General features: G+C 47.3%; 3 protein-coding genes and 2 non-coding genes across 7 annotated transcripts; 1 reads left to right on the top strand and 4 right to left on the bottom strand.

Annotated features, from left to right (window-relative positions):
• Positions 1-5363: 5363 nt before the first annotated feature.
• On the bottom strand, positions 5364-7369 carry set-6 (set-domain histone methyltransferase-6). The gene is made up of 3 exons (XM_958068.2): positions 7333-7369; positions 6936-7107; positions 5364-6854 (listed from the first exon to the last, which is right to left on the bottom strand). The coding sequence occupies exon 3, from the start codon at positions 6429-6431 to the stop codon at positions 5469-5471; it is 963 nt and encodes a 320-aa protein (XP_963161.1). The 5' UTR covers positions 6432-6854; positions 6936-7107; positions 7333-7369; the 3' UTR covers positions 5364-5468.
• Positions 7370-7542: 173 nt separating this feature from the next.
• NCU09494 (hypothetical protein) lies at positions 7543-9664 on the bottom strand (the record flags this gene model as incomplete). The annotated part of the gene is made up of 3 exons (XM_958067.2): positions 7543-8476; positions 8536-8582; positions 8864-9664. The coding sequence occupies 3 exons, from the start codon at positions 9662-9664 to the stop codon at positions 7543-7545; spliced, it is 1782 nt and encodes a 593-aa protein (XP_963160.2).
• Positions 9665-10005: 341 nt separating this feature from the next.
• NCU09492 lies at positions 10006-18218 on the bottom strand. Of its 3 annotated transcripts, none has more exons than XM_011395342.1 (3): positions 17940-18218; positions 12009-17844; positions 10006-11953 (listed from the first exon to the last, which is right to left on the bottom strand). In XM_011395342.1, exons 2-3 carry the CDS (start codon positions 17494-17496, stop codon positions 10893-10895), a joined length of 6549 nt encoding a protein of 2182 aa, XP_011393644.1. In that variant the 5' UTR covers positions 17497-17844; positions 17940-18218; the 3' UTR covers positions 10006-10892. The 3 variants fall into 3 exon arrangements, with proteins under 3 accessions (XP_011393644.1, XP_011393645.1, XP_011393643.1); XM_011395343.1 differs by having other exon boundaries at positions 12009-17835; XM_011395341.1 differs by having other exon boundaries at positions 12009-17831.
• Positions 18219-20740: 2522 nt separating this feature from the next.
• Positions 20741-20825, top strand: NCU15287. The gene has a single exon. It is a non-coding gene; the product is annotated as a tRNA-Gln (tRNA).
• Positions 20826-21190: 365 nt separating this feature from the next.
• NCU15286 lies at positions 21191-21275 on the bottom strand. Its single transcript has one exon. It is a non-coding gene; the product is annotated as a tRNA-Gln (tRNA).
• Between the last annotated feature and the right edge of the window lie 353 nt (positions 21276-21628).

The raw sequence follows: 21628 nt of genomic DNA, 5'->3' as shown, positions 1-21628 counted from the left end.
AGCTACCTTAAATTCTAAATTAATAAAAATTTATATAGACCCTAACGTTAGGAAGATAATCGTTGGCCGAGCCTTCCTAAAGACGTTAAAATATATTATTTCTATTAATTATATAATTAAGGTTAAGGGAATTGGAAGGAAAATAATTAAATTTATTAAATAAACAACCTTTACTTTCTACTTTCCTAATAAAGATTCTAAAGGTAATTTAACCTTATTAAAGATTGTAATTGCTAATTAGATTATTAATAAATTCGAACCTAATCTTTTACTAGTAAACTCCTTTCTATACCCCCACTAAACGTATATTAACTACTATATAATTAAAATTTACTTTCTTTAAAATAATTTTAATATTATATTCGAAGTATTTAAGCCGCTTAATTGCTATATAAAGAAAATAATTACCTAAAAGACGATAACGCTATAACCTAAAGAGGAGTATATAGTCCTAATATATTATATTATACTACCTAAGGACTGCCCTTTCCTTTTTAATTTATTTTACCCCGCAATTATAAGTATAGTAATAAATACCCGCTTACTAAAAGTCACTTTAATAAAGAATACTACTAAAGGAATCTTAATTATCCTACGTAAGTAGAAAATTAATAGAATTATAAAGTATAATACTAATAGTTACTTCTTAATTTCTTAAGCGAATATTTATAAAACTACTATAGCTATATAAATATTCAATATAATAAAATCGGACCTATCCCTAATAATTTAATTAATTACTAAGACTATTTATTAAATATATTTAATACTAACTAATATTAATTTAAATATTAATTTAAACTCTATTTACTAGGAAGAAGCCTTTATATTAACCGAAGCTTGCGCCTCAACCGATTCTTACAATTCGATTAATACTATACCCCCAACTAAATCCGCAATAACCTATAACCCCGCGCTATGCCTCAAACTCCTAAAGAAGTACTCTACTCTTAGTATATATATAAATAAGAAGGCACCGGAGCTAGTTACGGACGAAGGTGTATATATATTCGCTAATAGCAAGTAGGTTACTAAAGCCTTAATTAAATTAGTAAAAAAATTTCCTAAGCTATAGAAAGAAGGAGGGTTAATTAATATATTAAATAAGGATATAATAAAAGTCCTACTAATAAATAGCTAGTAAAATTATAAAATCGTAGCCTATATATATTTTATAAGTAAAAAGGACCAAATAATTATCGACGAAGTTTTTAACGCCCTCTACAAATAGGGTAAAATGAATTGGGTCCGCTACGCTACCCCCTTCGCTTACCCGGTTTTTATTATCTAGTAGGAAATTAAAACCGGCCTTAAAGAAAGACCGGTTATTAACCTTCGTATTCTAAATAGTCTAACTATTCTAAATAACTATTCCTTACCGCTATAAAGCGAAATAATCGTATTTATAAGAGGGAAGGTTATTATAACTATTATTAACGCTATATTATTCTTTTACTAATTTAGAGTCTAATTATAATATAGAGACCGCTTTACCCTTATTACACACCGAAGGCTTAAATAACCTACCGTCGCCTAAATAGGTTTTAAGAATACCCCTACTTACATTTAGCACTTTATAGATACTCTGCTCTATAATTACAAATTATATTATAGGGTATATATTAATAATATTATTATTACCTTTAATTCTATTAAGGACTATTTTAAATATTTAGATACTATTTTTAATCTATTTATATCGAAGAATATCGTATTTTCCCCTAAAAAATCCTACCTCGCCTACCCTAATATCGAACTTCTAAGCTTCTACGTTAACGGATTCGGTTTATCTACTACTAAAAACCGAATTAAAACCTTTAAAAAACTAACTTTCCCTAATAACCTAAAGGCGTTCGAGCAATATATTAGTAATACTAAATTCCTACGGCATTTAATTCCTTATTATATTCAATTTATTAAACTTCTCTAAAATTAAAAAGTTAATTTATTAATTAAAGGTCGTAAATAAAGTAAAGTAGAAATAAGGAAGCTAGTAAAGCGTGCTATTTATTGCGTAAAGATATACTATACGCCTACTCCGGCCGAAAAAGCCGTTTTCAAAGTACTATAATATTCGATATATAATAATCCTACTATTTTATACCACCTTAACCTAGAAGCGTAGGCCTTCTTACAAATTAACGGCTCCCTTAAACGAGGATTTAAGGTTATACTCTTCTATTTAAAATCCAATACCCAATAGGAAGAAGGCAACTATATTCCTTCTTCTTAAATCCTCCCTATTATATTCCTTAATAAAGTCTTTACTAAAATTGAAATTTAATACAGACCTTCTAAAGTAGAAGTAGCATATTTAATCTAAGTAGTAAAGAAGTTTCGTATATAACTATATTCCTATAATTTCCCTATTATTGTTTTAACCGACTATTCGGCTATAAAAGGAATTGTAGAGTAAATATCTTTACGTACAACCTCTACTAATTATATTAATTACAAACTTATTAATATATTTATTTACTTCTTAGGCTATAAATTAAAAGTTTTTTATATACTTAGAAAATTAAATTTCGTCCCAAATGTACTAAATTGGTTAAAAGTAGTCGGTAATACTAGAAATTCCGAAGGAATACTAATATTAAATAATATTTAAAAAGACTCCGCTAATTACTTTAAAAGTATTTAGTACTCCTTTTCTAAAGCGTAAATAGATCTTAAACTCCATAAGAAATATATAACTATATATATATTAAATAAGAAGTTCGTAAAAATCTTAAAATACCTCAAATAGTATAAGAGGGTTACTAAGGATAGCGATATCGTCTTTTCTAAACCCGGCTATCTTTTCTTCTTATATAATAGTTTTATTTATAATTAATAAGCTAATAGTACTAAGAATTTTTATATTCCCTATTAATTCGTAAAATAGGTATTAAAGGCAATATACAACAAAAAACACTATTTTAAAAGAAACCAAATAATATATAAATTATAAAAGGTCTCTTTTCTAAATAAGACGTAGCTGGTTAAATAATACTTAGAGTATTATCCGGCCTGCTAATTCAATTAAATTGACCGAGAACCGCCTATTAGCGATTATTAATCGATTAAATTAGAAGAAGCCCTCCTAATATATATTATTTCTCTTAATTTTATTATTGGGCTCCTGGAAGTATCCTTAGTAAATACACTATAGTAAATGTCTAACTATAGTACTTTTAACGCCCTAATACCTATTACGGATAAGACTTTAAAGCAATCTCTATTAATACCCGGCTACGAAAAGTATACCGCTATAGAATAGAGTATAATTATAATTCGTATATTTTTACTATATAACTAGGGATTCCCTATAAGTATTATTTCTAACCGTAACTATAAATTTATATCGGCCTACTAGTAAGGTATATAAATAGCTATAAGTACTAAATTACTTATAATTACTATATACTACCCTATTAGTAATAGCGGAGTAGAATAAAAGAATTAGACCGTCGAAATTACTATTAAATTTTACGCTTTCTACTATAAATTTAATTACAATTAATTTTTAATTATCCCCTCTTTACAATAAAATCTCAATAGTACCTTCGTAGAAGGAATTAAAGTATCCTTATATAAATACCTCTTTAGCTTTAAACTATTAAAGCCCCTAAATATCACTACAAATTCTTATAACTATAGTAATTCCCCTTATAAATTTAAAAATAACCCTATAGTATATAATTATATCTATTAAGAAGCCTAATTAGCTATAAATTTTACTATCGCTAATATTAAAATTCGCTATAATTTTAACTATTAGCAAATAAACCTAAAGGTAGGAAATAAAGTATTCCTTAAATTAAATTATAAATACTATCTCCCGGGCCGATTATTTTGTAAGACTTTTTAATAATAATCTAAACCTTTTACAATTATTTAGAAAATTAAATATTTAACGTACAAATTAAATTTATTCCTAAATATAAAAATTTACCTAATTATTTCGGTAGTTTACTTAAAGTCCGCTCTTAATAACAACGACCTATTTAACTATTCAATTCCCCTACCCAGACTAATAAAGGACTCCTAAAGTAGCTCTAATTCGGAGGAAAGCCCTAAATACGAATTAGAGAAAATTTTTAACTATAAATAAGTAAACAGTAAACTCTAATATTATATTAAATAGAAGGAATATAACTATTATAATAATTATTAAAAAAATACTAAAGATTTAAGTAAAGCTAAAAATTTAATAGAAAATTATTGGAAGTATAGGCCCGACGAACGTAAGGTTGGAGCTCCCTATTTATATATTGATAGTTAACGGAAAATTAGGTTCGTAGACGAAAAGGATTTTAAACAATCCCCGAAAAAGAAGTAAGACTATTCCTATTAAAGATAATAGTATTCTCTTTATAGCGCCGGGACTTAATACGGGAAGTATCGCATATATAATTAGATTCAATTAACTAGAGTAAATTAAATATAACTATAATCGTACCTATTACTATTAGAAGCTCTGGCAAGCCCAGGCACGTGCTCACGCACGTACCCGGCTGCCCGGTCGCATAGACCCGCCCGGTAGGGTGGGCCAGCGATAAGATAAGGGAATTCCTATAAAGGGATTCCTACGCAGGGCGGCCTTCGGCCACGCCTTTCTTCCTCGATTATCTTCTTCTTTTACTTCTAATACTACGTATTGCACCTATTGCATCGTGGTATCTGGAAGCACCCAGGTTACCCTATCATATATAGATTTGGACCTTGAATTTAGGAAAGAGCAGCCCAATGGAAAAAAAAAAAAAAAAAAAAAAAAAACCAAACTCTTAAAATCTAATACAACACATCGTTATAGGGTGCACCCAAATTAACCAATTAGAGCCCTCCATTAAGTAGCTAAGCTAAGTAATTTGCCTAACCTAATTGAATTACCTAGCTTAGTGAACCCCTACTATGCTAGATGCCTTAGGGGATTTCCCGCTATGGTAGCTAATATATCCAACTAAAAACTACGCTTAGTTTAAAAAGCAACGCTAGGTGCTAGCTTTTTAATATTAATAAACTAATAATAGTAATAACAATAGCGAAGTAATAATAATAATAGTAGCGACGACGACGGTAGAGAAACGATAATAATAATAGTAGTAATAATACTAATAATAGTCTTTAAAGCTATTATACGTTAGTATAAAGCATATAGGGAATATTATAAAGTACCTACCTAATATTACGGGGTGCGAGCAAGTACTAAGGTAAGACTCTAATTATTGTATAAGGAATAGAAAGAGAATCCTATGCGCGTACGAGAACTATGTAGGGCACGCTGTAGACCCGAGTACACGGACCACAGCACGTGTGCACGTAACTACTATACTACACTTAGGCAGCTGCACAGCTAACTGCACTAATGCAGTACAGTACCCTCTATCTATATACAGGAACATAGTAGTAATGCAAGAAGGGAGAGAAACAGGCTAATTGAGAAACCTAGAGAGGAGAAATATCCAAGACTCAGACTACCCTATTCACTCCATCCACAACCACGTCTTAAATGCTCGCGAATCTTTATCCGCGGGCGCTGTCTCTTGCGTCTTCTTTCTTCCGTACAATCCCCAAGCCATATGCCTCGTCGGGTTCGCAGCTAAGCGCTCAAAGTTCTTTACAGTCTCCGAATCATTACCCTCGACAGTCCTTGCATGCTCCAAGGCCATTCGAATCAACTCCCCCGCTCTCGCCTTATCATCAGTCGCAGCCATCATCTGGAAGGCATCATAGTAGGCGCGATACACCTGGCTATTGTACGTACCCTCATCGTCGAGTAGCGACAGCATCCTGCGCACCATCCCAAGTCCAAGTTTGACGTTGCTTCCCGCGCTGAGAATAGCCTGATCTAGTCTATGGATGGTGGCAAGCCTCTCATCGCTGGCCCTACGTAGATCGGGTGGCAATGAGCACAACTCGCATGTGCAGTCAAAGTTGAACTTGATCTTGAGAATGGACTGACGCTCGACATACGGCGCGAAGTGTCCAATGTAAGAGATGGTGATCTCCTCTCCTTTCTTGATGTCACGGACAGCATGGATGGTCTCGCGGTTGATGCGTGAATTCCAGCTATTCTGCGTGTTTGGGTTGCAAGCATGGTTGATACGCGATGCTTCAATGAACAGGCCACCACCGATGGGCGGCGAGCCAAGGCCGAGCATGTTCGTCTTGCAGATGGCGAGGAAAGGGCTGAACGTGGTCCCGTGGCAGTTGTGCAAACTGAGGAAGGCACGTTGCTGATCTTTGTCGAGTGTCTTGAGTTGCTCGGTAAGGTGCTTCTCGACGACTTGCATGCCTCTTTCCATAACGTTGGTCGGCACAATGAAGAGTGGCTTTTCAGCCATGATGCGCGTGCCTTTGGCGATGTCTTGGGTTGCGATGACGCCGGTACCCTTGTTGGGAATTGGGACGATGTCGTAAAGTCTTTGCTGGTTATTCGTCGCCATTGTGTGTGCTTCTTGAACGAATTGAGGGAGGAAGGCTTGCGGATCAATGTGAAGAAATGAAGAAAAGTTGTCTGTCTGGTTCCGTCAGAGGTGAGTTGGGTGTGCTTTCTTACCTCTACCTGATATATCCCGCTTTGTTTATGACCGATGACCCCAAGTTGTTGCCTTGACGGAGGAGGACCTAACCCAACAAACTACTATCGATGCATATTGGAACTCAAATGCAGTTTTCCATGTCTGTTTGTGGTCGTCGATGCAGGACTCAGGTGGTTTGTCAACAGCTTTGGGCCTCTCGCAGAGACGGACCAGGGCGACCAATCTAATCACTCTGTCATTTTTCTTATGGGCCACCCACGTCAATTTCCGGCAAGCAGCGTTGTCAGCGTGTGAGGACACGGGACAGTGAATAAACGGGAAGTTGCACTTTACTCACTTGAGTTAGCAAACTCTCACCGGCTTGATATCATCGTCAGACGAAGTGTCATGGAAAACACGGGCACTTACAGATGTCTCGAGTTCGCCTGTCAATGCTCCAGCACGACGGGACCCGCTCCCCGAAACACCATATGGAGATTGTTCTGATCGTCTCCTGGATTTTTCAGTGAAGACAACGTCGAAGACACTTCAGGGACACAATATCACGGGCTGCTGCGGTCTCCGAAGACAATGTCTGATGCTAGGATCAAATATTAGTGATGCGCCTTGGGGTCAAACCGACCTTAACCTCCTCAACTTCGGCGTACTGCTTCACTCCAGTCCTGGTCATCATCAATCGTATGGCGCACAAATGGCAGCCGGCGGCACTCAATTGCCCCTTGTCCACAGGCTGTGCTGGAAGGTAGCCCTCCGGGATGGGAATAGCAAGACGGACGGCATTTCCTTTTCCAAATCGGATACATACCTCTACCTCTACTTGATTGCTCTTGCTTCCTTGTTGGATTGGCTGCCTTGGGTGAGGACGGGAGATCGAGGAGGAGGAGCAACCAAATGCGTGTTTTGCAATTTGCACTGGTCACACCCCCTGAAGCAAACTCAGCTACAGTACATTTACAGCGGCTTTACACAACTGCTGGAAACCCCTCCTCACCCCGCACGACCCTCCTCCTCCCCACTACCAACCCCCACCGGTCCCTCCATTCCCCTCCTCCTCCGCATCCCAATCCCTTTCGACCCTCCACGCATCATTCAACCCATTTCCATCTCCATTGTCCTTCCCCGCCGCCCACTTCTTCGCGAGATCACACCCACGATGTCCCCATTTCTGCGAATATACCGCCCGTCCTGTCTCGATCCACATCTCCACGCCGGTTCCGAAACCCTCTGCGTCCCGATAAAACGGCTCTCCTTGTCCTCCCTGTTGCTTCATCTGCCAGCTCCTGGTCCGTCCTTCGTAGCCGTTGCCGCGGGCATACTTGGCACGTTCCATGCGACGGGCCGTCGACAACAAGTTGGCGTGCGTTTCAGCTTCCGTGAACTCGGATTTGTCTTTCGCCGTCACCGCTGCTGCTGAAGTGGCTTCCGCTTTCTGGATCCGGGCCTGGGGGTCAGGATCGCCGGGAAAGGAAGCTTTGATGCCCGGAATCCGGAACAGCGCGCCGATGTCGTCGAGAATGGTGCTCACGTCCAGGATGTACCCTACCTCTGTTGCTGGTGCTGTGGATTCGTTCTGTGTGTAGCCCGCCCACATCAATCGAGTGTACGTGTCGCAGTCGGTGCCGTAGAAGGGAATGTGCGTGTCCCAGCCGCCAACGGAAAGGATCGCATCCCGGTGGACGAGGGTGAGATGGTCGTAGGAAAAGAAGTGGTGAGCCCACTTGGGATGGGAAGGGTCGCGGTATTGGCGGAGGGTATGGAGGGCATTGGCGTAGAGAGAGCGGTACATGTATTCCTCGGCCTCGTTGTTCGCGAACGTATTGCTACCTCTAGACTTGTCGAGCTTGGCAGCGGCAGCTGGAGAGTACGACGGGCGTCGGTTCTCGTAAGAGAAGACGATCAGGTCTTGATGTGACCAAAAGTATTCGGTCCAGCCGCGTTGGAGAGCAGTCCTGTGCCCATGTCGCTGCTCAGCAGTTGTCGCGATCGGAAGGAAAATAGGGGAACTAACCAAGCAAAGAAGTTCTGCAACTGCGCAAATGTCAACAGCGTCGGAGTCTGCAATCCAGTAAGTCAGCCAGTATCCATGTCATTCTTTCGTCCCTTGTCTATCCCCTCTTCCCATCTCCTCGGATCTCCTTCTTCTCCTCCTACACGCACGCATCTCAATCCCCCAACGCACATCGCCCGTGTCCACGACCCTCTATTGTTTCTCGTACCCCTCAGGACTAGAATCACCTTTCTGCCCAGGCGAAGCGGGTACGTCCCCAGTTTCATCCTTTATATCCGTCCCTCGGGGTCAAGCCAAAGTCGGGTTCAGCATTAGAAACGGCACTTACGGAAATCACGGTCACTCCAAGCATCCCCAACTGTGTTGAGTTCATAAAGAACGAATTTTGCAAACCCAACAACCCCCGCTCATTGGCGTCCATTGTCCCTGTGTTCTCGATAACATAGATCTCTTCCGCCGGCCAGCCTGCTGCAATGTAGCTGGACACACATTGCAGTAGCAGCGGCCAGTTGCGAGTGAACCCGATCAGCAGCGGTGCTACGCCGGTCGGGTTGAGGCTGGAGTGGTAAGAGGACGAGGCGGGAGGATCGAGGCGACGGCCGAAAGATTTGCTGCCGAAGCGGGAGAAGAAAGACCTCGAGGGCTGTTGGGAAAGTTCCTGGGATCGAGAAGGGTGGAGGTGGCGAAAGTGCGAGGGGCGGTTGATCTCAGGTGCCTGTAGGAGCCTTTTCAGTTCGCGAGGCGTCAAGTCGGAAGAGAGGAGGGGGAAAGGATCAATGATTGGAGGAGACAGAGGAGTGGGAGGGAGGAAGACAGGCGGAGACACGGAGGCAATTTCCGCTTCGTTCCAGGTAAAAAAGTCCTCTTGGAGCTTTGTTTGGGGGACGACGGGCCGGTGGACATCTCCGGCGCCGTATGGCGGGAGATGTGTCATGCTGGAAATATGAGACACGCGGGCGTTATCTGAGGAAGCATTGGGCGGATTTGACAGGTTGGACGACCAGCTGATGAGGCAGACAGAAAAGAGGAAATGGGCGGTGGTAAGGACAAAACAAGCAAGGAAGAGGCGGTAGCAGATACGGGTGGGAAAGTGCGAAAGTCTCGCGAGATTGATGATTGTTCGTGCCATTTTGGGCTGGGAAGGTATCAAGAGGGCAAGACAGAACGGGATGGGATGGGATGATCCGTGCTGTGTTGGTGTCGAGGAAGACGGAAAAGGGGAGCAGCAGATAATCAAGGCGATGGATACCTAGCCAAAGTTCGATGACTGGGCAAGGAAAATATATAAACATCGCAGCTGCTATTGCAGACACGACCCACAGAATCAGATAGCGCCAATACCTATGTCAACATGTGCCGGTTGTCCAGATCGAAGAGGGAGGCTGCAGCGCCCCTGTGCAGGAACCTGGAAATCCAGCATTATCTGCAATTGGAAACAAGTAAACCTAGCACTCAATGCAAAAAGCTTGGAACTGGTCACGCTGAGATTGATGTTCAAATCGCCTTCATCGCTATCTATTTTAACATTGAACTTGGTAGGCCTCGCCGATGCGCCTCAGAGGGCTGCTTAAAGGCATTTTCCCCGCGCGCTTCTCCGCCTGTGGGCTCACCCTTCTCCCGTCTTTTGAGTCTGCTATGCCAGCAGTCGCCTCCAAAGGCCCAAGGTACGAGATTGATCTTCTCATCCTATCAAAGTAAAGGCGGACAAAGTCTATTATACAGGAAGCGGAGTAAGAACATATTGTACAAGCGGTGGTGCGAGCTAGCATTGGAAAGGGATAAAGTAAACAAAGGGAAAGTGTACCTAGACATGCATTGCTCGTCCGTCGACAAGGAGCACCAAGATGCAAACATCCAACAAAAACCAAGACGTGCTTCAGTGTTCCGCCCCCCAGAGGCTCCCACTCCTATAAGGACCACCCGTTTCATTCCGTGTAGACCAGTCCGTGCGTGAATGATAGTAGAAAGATGAAGGAGATTATGAATGATGAAGCGTGTAATGCAGAGCATGATGATGACGGTGATAGAAGATAGAAGTTCGGAGTGAAATGTCCCTCTACCTAGGTATCCTGAAGTGCAGACGTGATGAACAAAAAAGAGAGAAAACAAAAGAACGCAATCACCCTCCTTGAGCGCCCAATGCCATAAGATATGTTCTATCCTAAACCAAAAGAAATGAAGCCGTGTTAGTTTGACAGCATGAGCTGTATGAGCACGGGTTTTGGGTTCGTCCTTCAGATAAATCCTTCTTGCCGGCGGTCACGAAGCGGATGACGAGGCGGACGTGGCGGACAAGGCTGACAATGATCCCACCCGAGAAAATGCTCATCATACCCAACGGTGGCAGACGCAAGACACTATTCCTCATCCAGTGCCCCCATCTTTCCATCCCCCTTTCCACTCTTCTTCATGTTACCCAACTTCAGCATGCTCAGCCTTTTCTTAACACTCGCACTGCCGTTATGGAACTTGTCTTTAAGCTCCTTCAAGTCTCTGTCCTCCTCCTTGTCCTCCTTATCTTTCTTGCTCTTCTTTTCCTTCTTCCCATATCCACCAACAGACACACCATTCAGCGCCGCTGCCGCCGCTCCGCGTTCCCTTTCTCGGTCAAGCTGGTCGGATTGCGATTGCAAGGGTGAATCCAAGTTGGGCTGAGAAATAGAAGGGGATGAGTACTCCGTCTGCCAGTCCGTATTTCCACCAACACTGTCAGCCACGCCGTTGATAGCGTTAATGAGGTGAACCTTATCGGAAGAGCTGAAACCGCGAAGGAAGGAGCGGCGGTTCGCCTTCCCTATCGACCCGTACCCTTCTTGTGTGTTGTCGGTTTGCTGCTGTTGCTGCTCTTTCCTGCTTTGAATTACATTGCTAGGGGCAGAGGGGCTTCGGTCGCCATTGGTGGTGGGCGTGTTCATCACCGTTGCTGATGCTGATCCAGCGTGCATGTCCTCGTGAGATTTGGACCTGCTGGCGAGGTTGTGCTCGCTACCGTTCAGTAGGTGGGGGATAGAACCGGTTGACGATAGCTGATGAGCCGTGGGGGAATTCCCATCCTTCCTCCTACCTCCCAAGAAACTCAGCCTTGCACCACGTCCTTGTCGCAGGGAAACGGGTTGGGAAATTCCGGTGCTGACCACAATTTCGCCTAGAACATCTGTTGTTTCGCTTGCGGTGTGAGCATGGCCTTGAGCGTTTGAGGAGATGCCGAGACCGTGGCCATTCGCCAAAGAGGCAGTGGCGGATAGGTGGTGTTTGTGCTGTCCGGTTGCGGAATTGAAAGCTGAAGGTCCCGGTGATCGTGGCCAGGTTGGCGAGGGTGTGATACCGCCGGTGCGTTCGCTGCCGGGAGAGGGATGGGGAGCGCGGGCGGGTGGTGGTGTGAAGATTGCGATTTCGGGGGCGAATGTTCGTTCGAAGACTGTCTGGGTTAGCGCCACATCGTCCAGCACGATGGTAACACAGGGGGGACTTACACTTCTGCAAATCTTGCCCATGTTTCCTCACCATCTCCCTAGGGCTCTTCGCAAAGGTTGCCAAACACCTCTTGATCATAATCGCATGATCCACCAACGCCATCTTGATGGCGTTCTCTTGGGCATCAATCTCTGGGGGGGCGTCTTCCTCGTCCTCATCCTCATCACTCCCGCATCTTATCGTGATTGGCGTCGTGCTCCCCATTCCAGGAATCAGCTCTCGGTACCTACTCACACTCGCTTCGCTCTCCGGATTTACACTGATGCTGACCGCATCGACCAACAACATCACGGTAGCCTCGTCACTTCCCTCACCCCCTTGCGCCTGTCCTTCTGCTATCTTCTTCTCAACAGCCGTCATCTCTCCCGTTTTTCTCACGATCCTCTCCAGGGCCGTCTCCTTTGCTGTCAACCTCACATGCTTGATTTCAACGATCTCGCTCCGTTTGAGTATGGTTGGGAAAGGTTCGGCGGTGGTGTAGAGGGTCTTCTCGGCGTAATGATCCCTTACATCCCCGTTCGTGTCTCTCTTTGTGCTGACGCTAAACGTTTGGGGGCTAGAAGAGATAAGATAGTCGCGGATGATTTGTGGAACGCGAGCGCGCTGGAAGACGGTATGCGTGAGGTCACGGTGGGGGGAAATGGCTGATATGATTAGGAACTGGCCTTCAACGTCGTACTCTGCAGTGTCACGGTCATAAGAAGGGGTGATGATCTGCGCAGAGGGATACATCTCCTGCATGCGATCGGTGAAGCCAGCCGTGCGTTCGGTAGGGGATGCGCCCTCGAAGACGAAAGCCTTGTCGCGTACGGAAGGAGGGAAGCCGAGACCCTTGTAGACGACTTTGAAGTACTTGGGTATGAGCTTGTCGGTCTTGTGTGCGATGGTCTCGTAAATGGTGGCAATGGCCCGTTGCGTGCGGGCGAGCTTAGCGAAGTCGAAGATGTTGGACTCGTACTGGGCTTGGAGCTCTTTGTACGCAGCGAGCGCGCAGGACCAGGCGTGCCCGTCTTCGAAGTGCCTGATCATGTCGAAGTAGATGCGCTCCTTGCGCTCAAAATGGGATTGCGCTGGAAAGCAAGGGTCGTCGAGGGCGGGTGTGGTTTTGAGAGGGTCCCAGTCGTAGAGGTCTGCGTGTAGGCGTAGAGCGAGCCCAGCTTCGGTGTAGTTCCGGGACGAGGCTTGGAGGCTGGCGAGCTGGTGGACGTAGCGGATGAAGATTTCCTCCTTTTGCATGTCGCGAAGGAACTCCATGAGACGGAGGCGGTGAACGAGGTCGGAGGTTTCACCTGAACCGTCACCGCCGTGGACGGCAACCAGCAAATCGAGGAACTCGTCGACTGTGCCCATCAGCTTACGGATGGCAGTGTACAATGGCTCGTCTGGGATCTTGGAGAGGGGTTCAAAGCGGTCCAGAAGCTCGCTCACAAACAGCTTCTGGAGGATACTCTCTGTCAATGGCTTTTCCTTAAAGTAGCCATCAAGACAGTCGATGATCTCCATCTGAATGACTGACAAATCCTCGCTCAGGGTCCACTCGCTGACAATCATGGTCTGCAGAACCTCTACAGCCATCCTCCGGAGACCCTCGTGGACACTAAGACAAAGCTCAACAATGGGCCCAACAAGCGTAGGCACATACTGCACCTGATAACCGCCCATCTTAGACAGCCCATACCGTGCCCTCTCCTCCAGGCTTGTCTCCCATCCAATAGCCTCCCACGTTTTCCTCAGCAGATCGGCTCCATGCTCTCTGACATCGCCTGCAATCTTCCAGACCGCTCTTCTCTTTTGCTCCGGGAACGTCTCCAACGCCAGCGAGGGGCTCCCCACCAGCTTGAGCAGTGTAGTGAAGAACATCTTCCACAGCTCGGTATCAAAGTTCTCGGCCTCATCCGGATGCGGGAGGAAGGACTCGAGCAACAAAGTGGCAAGATATTGCAGCATCCGCATGGTCGACTTGTGATGGAAGATGTGCACGCTGAGCCAGTTGGGGGGGAAGGTCTCGCCTTGCAGAATGCTCATGAGTACGCGGAGGCAGCTTTCGACAAGGATGTTGAGATCGTCTTCCGCCAGCTCCAGTTGCATGCCGCTGGGGGAGTTGGACAGCGCTGACAGGACAGCAGAGAGCTCGATGAGGGCTTCGTCAAAGACCACCTCTTCGGCAGTCGGCTTGGCGGGGAATGGGTATGATGTGGGGAACAGAAGCGACAAACGGTTTTTGGGCGTCTTCTCGGCAGCCTGGATGGCGAGGTAAGACTGGATAATTTTGGGGATATAATCTGGGATCTCCGGTCCGAGATGCTCGACCTGGCTGGCAAGCACTGAGCAGCACAGCCGCACCTGTTCTCTCCATTGCTCCGTCACCTCATCAGTATGCCCCCAGTGCGGTGCGATCCACCTCACGGTATTAGCGCTCAAGGCGGACCGCTGCTCTGGGTGCGAAAAGATGTCGAGCTTGGAGTAGTTGATGATGAGGACCAGCTTGTACAGCACGAGCTTGCCCTTGACGGATGAGCAAGAGTCCATGAAGTCGATGGCAATATGGAGAATCTCCTCGGTTGTCAATAAGCCGGTGAGTTCGGGCAGCCACGTGTGAAAATGTTGGACGGCGAGCGTTTGGCTGCCCACCAAAACAGGTGCCTGGTTACGCATCAAAGCATCGAGGGCCTTGAAGATGGTGCGCAGGTGGCGCGTGAAGCCGGGGTTGGAGGTGGTGATCCCTATTCCAGCCTCCTTTTCCTTTTGTTGGCCCCTGGCATGGGTGATGAACTTGAGGATGTGCCGTACAACCTTGAAGGTGGCGCGCAGTTTCCGCGATGTCTCTGGCTCTGTTGGTTTTGACAGTAGCCTGGTAAAGGACCTGACAAGACAGGGCGTGGCAAATGGGTAATTGAACCGAGTTTCTGCGTACTGGTCGACAAGAGGAGCGAGGTTGAAGCGCCTGTCATGAACAATGTCCAGCACTCTGACCAAGGCAGTGAAGACGAGATCTTCCAGGTCGTCGTGCCCGGTGTAATGAACAAGAATGCCAAAAAGGGCGTCCAGGACATCGTTCAGCAACTTGACAACCTCGATTTCGGGTACGAAGATGAATGCCTTCAGAATGTCAGGTACCTCTTCCAGAGGCAAGTCCTTGCCCTTTAACAGGCCCAGCACGACCTTGTCTTGGGAGAACCGCGTGCTGCAAAGATATGTATCGATGCGCAAAACAGCCAGCGGACCAGTCACCTCAGCATGCTCATCGCGGAAGTTAGAAGCAAAAGGCAAGCTCAGATATCCTCCCTTGCCTCCTGCAGGGGCTTGGGCGTTGGACGTATTCTCATCCAGCTTGTACAACAACAAGTTATGGGAACCGTCATGGATGAAGGCCTGCTGATCCCACAGAGGCAGATATGCGACAGCGAACGGAGGATTTGGCGCATCTGCAAGGTACATGACGATGTGTGACTGATGGACATCTTGGGGAGCAAGGACGAGCTTGACGATCTGCTTCCACGGGTCTCCACGGTCGACGGCTGTCGATCTCCATGTGCTCAGGCCTTCGTCTTTGGAAGAGGGATAGATGCAGTAGTCGATGCGTTCGCCATTTGCCCGACGTACCTCGAGGGTAATCTGCAAGTTGGTGCTGTGAATACTGCTGGGCAGCGCTGTCGCGCTTGCTCCGTACCGGGACAGTAGGGTCTGCCTGGTCAGGATAGCTTCGTCAATGGTGACATAGATGTCTGATCGCGGCTTGGTTGGCGCTCCAGAGAAACCCATCTTGTTGGTCTTGCAGATCCCAGACAAGACCGTAGGCGTCATCTTGATAAGGGCGTCGGCGTCCGGGTTGTTGAAGGACCGAAGGCGTATCTGTAACCTTTCGGCTCTCCTTGACCTTTCATGGTGCCCTGATCTGATGTCGCATATTTCCTTTATTAGTGGGTCCCATTCCTCGCTGTCACCATGTCTGTCCGATGGGAACTTGGAGCAGGGTGCCCAAATGTTGACCACATGTTCAACCTCCTCGCCTTGTTGCTTCATGATCGAGTTCAGCTTCAGCACTCCAACGCCGACTGTCCTGTCGGCTGTAGTCGGTGGGGATTGGCCGTCCATAGAAGAACGACCTGCTCTATTCGAGTTAGCGGTACTCGGTGGTCCTCCGTCCCTACTTTCAAGGGCTTCATTGCTGGTCTGCTGTTCTTCGGCCTGCTCCGACAACGCCTCAAGGTCCGAGTTCTTCCTAGTAAACGCGCCCCGGGTATTCTTGTTGGCCCAAACCATGCTCCTACGCAAGGCTTTATTCCCGGACGTCAGGGGTGGTTTTGACTCTTTGGCGGATATCTGGGGCGAACTGTTGGAGGGCGCGCCTGATCGAGAGCTCGGCTTGGCTGCTACAACTGACTGAGGTGCCCGGATTTTGACGACCAACAACAACTCGGATTTGGAGGACTGTACATCACCAACGTCGGCAGACGAGAGATCGGAAAAAAGCGTGCGCATCTGGGAGGTCCGTGCTAGGTTGGTTAGTTGTCCGCCAGCTGGCACATCTACTATGTAACTCTCCGACAGAGGCGTGACTCTTCCTCCGGGTGCTTTTGTTGCAAGGTAAAGGACCAGGGTTGTCGACTCGTTGGATGCGCCGGCAAACATTTTGATGTCCACCATCAAGTGGTGCAAGGCCGTCAACTCGGGTGTGGTTGTTGGAGGCTCGTCCAGCAGGCTCATGACGGACTGCAGTTGGGTTATTTCTACGACAGAATCATCGCCCGTCATCACACGGCCACGGGCGTTGGGATCGCGCACGATGACCTCTCCTCCACACAGCTTGTTGACACGGACCAGATCCCAAACCGTCTTTTCCCGCAAGTTGTCGTATTCCCAGGTAGTGAGGACATTATGGAGAAACTGCTGTCGCGAGAGGTTGAGGCTTGTGATCAGCTTGGAAAGAGTGTCGAGCTTTTCGTACTGTCGCGAGAGCAGGAGCCCATGAAGGTTTGTTGAGTGCCATTCGCGGAGGCAGGATGCGATCTCATCAATGAGGGGTTCAGCAGCCGAAGTAGGTGTTTCGTCGCCAATCTTGAGCATAGGTACGGGAGCAGGTGGTCGAGGCTCATTAGGATCGCGTTGTACGGGAACGGACAAGCGGCCTTCTTTTGTCACTCGTTCGCTCCTTCTCTTCTTCTTCTCTCCGTTTGGCTCCCCATCGTCAGGCTCGCTGTCGTCAGTCTCGTCACTTTCGCCCAGCACTTCGCGTACCTCGACACAGCTGCGGGGGAAGATGCCGCTGAAGACGCGAGCCTCTAATGTCTGGCCGTTGACACTGGTCAGACCGGCAAGCAGACTTGGAGGGGCGACCAGGTAGCCTCTCAACCAGTTCCCATCGGGTGTCTCTTCAATGATGTATAACTCGTCGCCGATTTCGAGGGGGAGGTCGGCCGCGCTGGAGGCAGTGAAGGGATATGTAGCTACGGCGAAAGCAATTCGGGGCAGTGGTTGCCAGGGCATCTTGGCGGTGCTGGCCAGGTAAAAGGCATCTATGTTTCGAGCTATCTGGGGGATGGTGGATACTGCGACAAGAGGATAGTTGTAATTGTCGCCGTCGCCGTCGCCTTGGCGGGTGGGTTGAGCTAGGAACCCAGAAGCTCAGCTCAGCTTTCCCTGATGAGACTGACTCGGTCGGTCGGTCGGTCGGTTGATTCGTCCCGATACGGTCGTCGCGTGCGAGGAGGTTCCGACGTAAACGTGTTGAGACTGGGCTGCGTCCGGTATTAGGGTTTACGATTAAGAGATAGAAATCGGGGTCGGTCGTGGTATAGAATCAAAGTGTCGGGGTTGACTGTCTGTCTGGTTGGACTCGTCAAAGGTCAGCCATGCTGAGGGGTACCGAGAGAAACACACACAGCGACAGAACCGAACCTCTGGAACCAAGGGACTTATGGGTGACTGACTGAATGTGTTCGTCCGGACCTGCGGCTGCTGCTCTCAGCTGGGTCCCTCCTGGGCTGAGATGACGGGGAGAGGTGTCTGGTGATTTGTGAAAGGAGACGGGCCAGTGGCTCGCTCTCTGTGAAACGAAGCGAGTGTATTCGGTCGGGGATGGAGGGTCCTGGATGTGCTGAGGACAGGAGCTTGGACGTGGGCTCGTCGTCGAGTCGTGGGTTCTTCGTGGTTGGAACTGGAAGTGAGAATCGAATGAGCGACTGGACTGGACTTCTCAATTGCTGGCGTGCAAGGTTGAAGCTGCAACGATTCCCGTCGAGCGTAAGTGGAAGTACCCCCAATTTTACCGCAATGCGCTAACAGCACCAAAAGTCCACTGGAAGTCCAGATTGGCGACAGGGGTCACGAAAGGGGTCTAAACTGGCTGACTTGGACTTGTAGTGTAAAGTGTAGTGTACCTCCACAGTACAACAGCCTGCAATAGTACCTTGGTACACTACCTACCTCTAGGTACGTACACCTGACAGTACATAGTACGTACATGATTACATTAACACATGAAGCTGAAAGGTGACGAAAACTGTCAATTATCGTGTGACTGCTTTTTTTTTGACTAGATAAATTCACCCGATAATCGTGACAGCATGCCTTGACCCGGACGGGCTGAGAGTGATGGATGTCCATGGGAAATTCATCGGCTCGGAAAAAGCAATCATGCCAAGTCGTGACAGAAGGGGATGCTGCAGGTGGTTCCTCGCTGTCTTGGACTCTCACCAAGTCTAAAAAATCACAGCCACACAGACTCGCAAATTTGCAAAGTCCTCGGCTGAGAGCAAAGATAGGTACCATGGACAACCCTCTACTTAGGTACCTCTACCTAGCACTACCACCATCCAACGTGGCTTGCCGTCGAATCCGCCATCATATCCGGGGGATTCAGTTGTCACGGTTCTCATGTCCATGGTACCTCTAGAATTAATCTCGAATCCCGGCATCCCTCTCCCTCTTCCCTCCCTTCACTATCATGTCCTCATCAAGCTCCCAAAGGCAGCCCAAGATGCAGACCTGATATCACCCGACACTGCCTAGCCACTCCAATGCCCTTTTATCTCATTCTCGCAACCTAATGACCGTTGTTTAATCTCAGACCTCCCGTCCCCTTTTTTTTCTGATCGTCTCATCCCACGAGGAGAAAGGTCCGTGCTGTGTTTCTCGAAATGTGTCTCCACAGCTTCGCCGTTCCTTGGCATTGGTTCCTCCTGGGTACCTCTACTATTTTAATGGGCCTTCCAGTCCGCTTATCGTGCCCCTGTCGCACCCGACATGATTGACATGCACGAGAATGCCCTGTCTGTCCCCCACCTCTTCCGACCACTCGTCAACCAGTTGCTGCTTGCCGCTACCCTGCCAAGTGTTCTGCCCTGTCTTGGTCCCTGGAGCTTCGTCGCTGTTTCAGTGTTGCTCTCCTGTCGATTGCAATTCGTCTGTCCCTTGTCCTCCCCATCGTCTTCCATTCTCCGAACATTCGCTACATACCTTCAGGCCAGAAGCCCAATCTCCAGTCGCAAATCGTAACGTCTTTACCCCCCTCTCCCCTCCCCGGTCCCTTGGGCGCAACGCCCGACCATCTCTCATGTCCCTCGTCCCGGGACACCAAACGCTGATCCGCGTCCCGAGCCCAAGTGGAAGGGATTGGCGACCGCCGACTGCCAGTTATCGAAAAAGGGACTATTTTCAGAACTCAGCGCCTTTCCCTATAGCCACCCGGTCATGACTGAGCAACTGCTAACATCATGCTCTTCTGAATAGACTGTTGTTGTCAAAGTACATTGGCCCAAAATCGCGACTCCATCCATTCCGATAGCCACGACTGCAGCCATGACCATGATCCATCCCCGTACACAATCAACGGTGCCGACTGATAATTATCGCTACATTTGGCTAGGGCTCCCCAGGACGGGACATGACATCGAAGCTCGACGGCCGAACCCTCTGCACACGCCGCCATGACAATATGAAACACGGTCCCATCCCGAGTCCCTAGAGCTGAAGAACCACTGCCAAATCCGTGTCACGGTCGCACGCTTAACAGTGCGAAACTGCCATGCAACCTCCTCCAGATCCTTCAAAACAGATGTGCTATCCATAAAATACGATTGACATGAACAACCCGTGCGCTGAACTTCGAGATCGACGCGGGCGGCTCGGAAGGGTATACCCGCGGCTTCTGGTCCCGGCCTTAGTGGCGCCTCTAGACTCGCTCGGAACCGGGGACGGATAGTCAAGCTGAAAGACGGGACGACAGCCATCACACAATATCGGCTACATTACCCGGTTGTCCGCCGACCCTGTGCCCGGGTACAACTGATCCTTTGTTGCGCCAAGGTCCACAAGCTTTCCAGTTGGGCGGCGGCTTAGGGTAAGCTTGCGCGGCTCTGGCATCATCTTTGCGGATCTGTACTTGCCAAGTGGCAAGGACAGTATACATGGTGATGGTCGTCAGTCGCGAAAGCACAGGGTACAATGTGCTCACTCACTACCGCATCTTCTACACATACACGCTGCGCAACAAGCATTCTCATTGCGACAGCTTCGCTCATGACGTCCCCATCTATGTACAAGCCTTGTGGAGTCTCCGCCCTCCGGAGCAAGCCATCCCGGCCTCATCGTGTCCAGGCACTCAGGGTCCGGTCCGGAGCACGAGTCCACCACATGCTCGATCTCCACCTTGATTAGGGCACATATGGATTGATAAAGGTGCACTTCCACCACGCAGTTTGACAGCGAATAATCATCACATGCTTGCAAAGGTTGTATAGTGTAGCGGTTATCACTCCGGATTCTGATGTTTTCAGAAAATTCCGGCAACCCCGGTTCGATTCCGGGTACGACCTACCTTTTTCCCAAATTTTATTCAAGCTTCAGCTCGCGTTGGCTCGTAAAGTTTTTCTTTCTTTCTTTTTTTGCTGCTCACGTCTTGGGTCAGATCTCCCGTTGCCTTCACTCCAAAAATACTATCAAAATTTCACGATCACTTCTCCACCTTCCCTTTGTCGCAGCAAAAAGTGTTGTTGCACTATGCCTCTCAGGTTCTTAGTCTTGTTGCCTATGCTAGCATGGAAAACGTTGACAGGCATTTGCAAAGGCGGAGCTATGTGTTACTATCTTCTATAACAGAAGATATTGGCCTTTCTTTAACTTTGGTTTTTGCTGGAAGAAAAAAAAACACTTGATAGGACACAAAAAATTGCAAAAGATCAGGTCGTACCCGGAATCGAACCGGGGTTGCCGGAATTTTCTGAAAACATCAGAATCCGGAGTGATAACCGCTACACTATACAACCGCTTGTTGCTAACCCAAAGTTCTATTTACTTATAATAGCATCAATACCACACATGCCTCGCGCAAGCCAAACACATATAACATCCACTGATTCTCATTCATCTTTGAGAGCCAAAACGATCTCTCAACGTGGGTTCCCACAATGGGCTGAGGAACTATTAATCTATCGCAGGAAAAAGATCATCTAAATAGAACGTCAATTTGATGTAGAAGCTCATTAACTAGCAGCTTTGCGTTTTCGTTTTCCCCAAAATAGGTAATTACTACCTACGGTGCATAGGCGACTAAGGAGAACGGTTCAAGTACTGTCGCTACTTGTGTCGTCACATCGTGACAGTATGTCCGTTTTCAACC

The sequence above is a fragment of the Neurospora crassa genome, linkage group II, assembly GCF_000182925.2.
Source record: "Neurospora crassa OR74A linkage group II, whole genome shotgun sequence".
In the NCBI taxonomy this organism is placed as follows: domain Eukaryota; kingdom Fungi; phylum Ascomycota; class Sordariomycetes; order Sordariales; family Sordariaceae; genus Neurospora; species Neurospora crassa.
The sequence above is the reverse complement of the archived record's forward strand: the minus strand, read 5'-3'. Positions and strand labels throughout refer to the sequence as shown.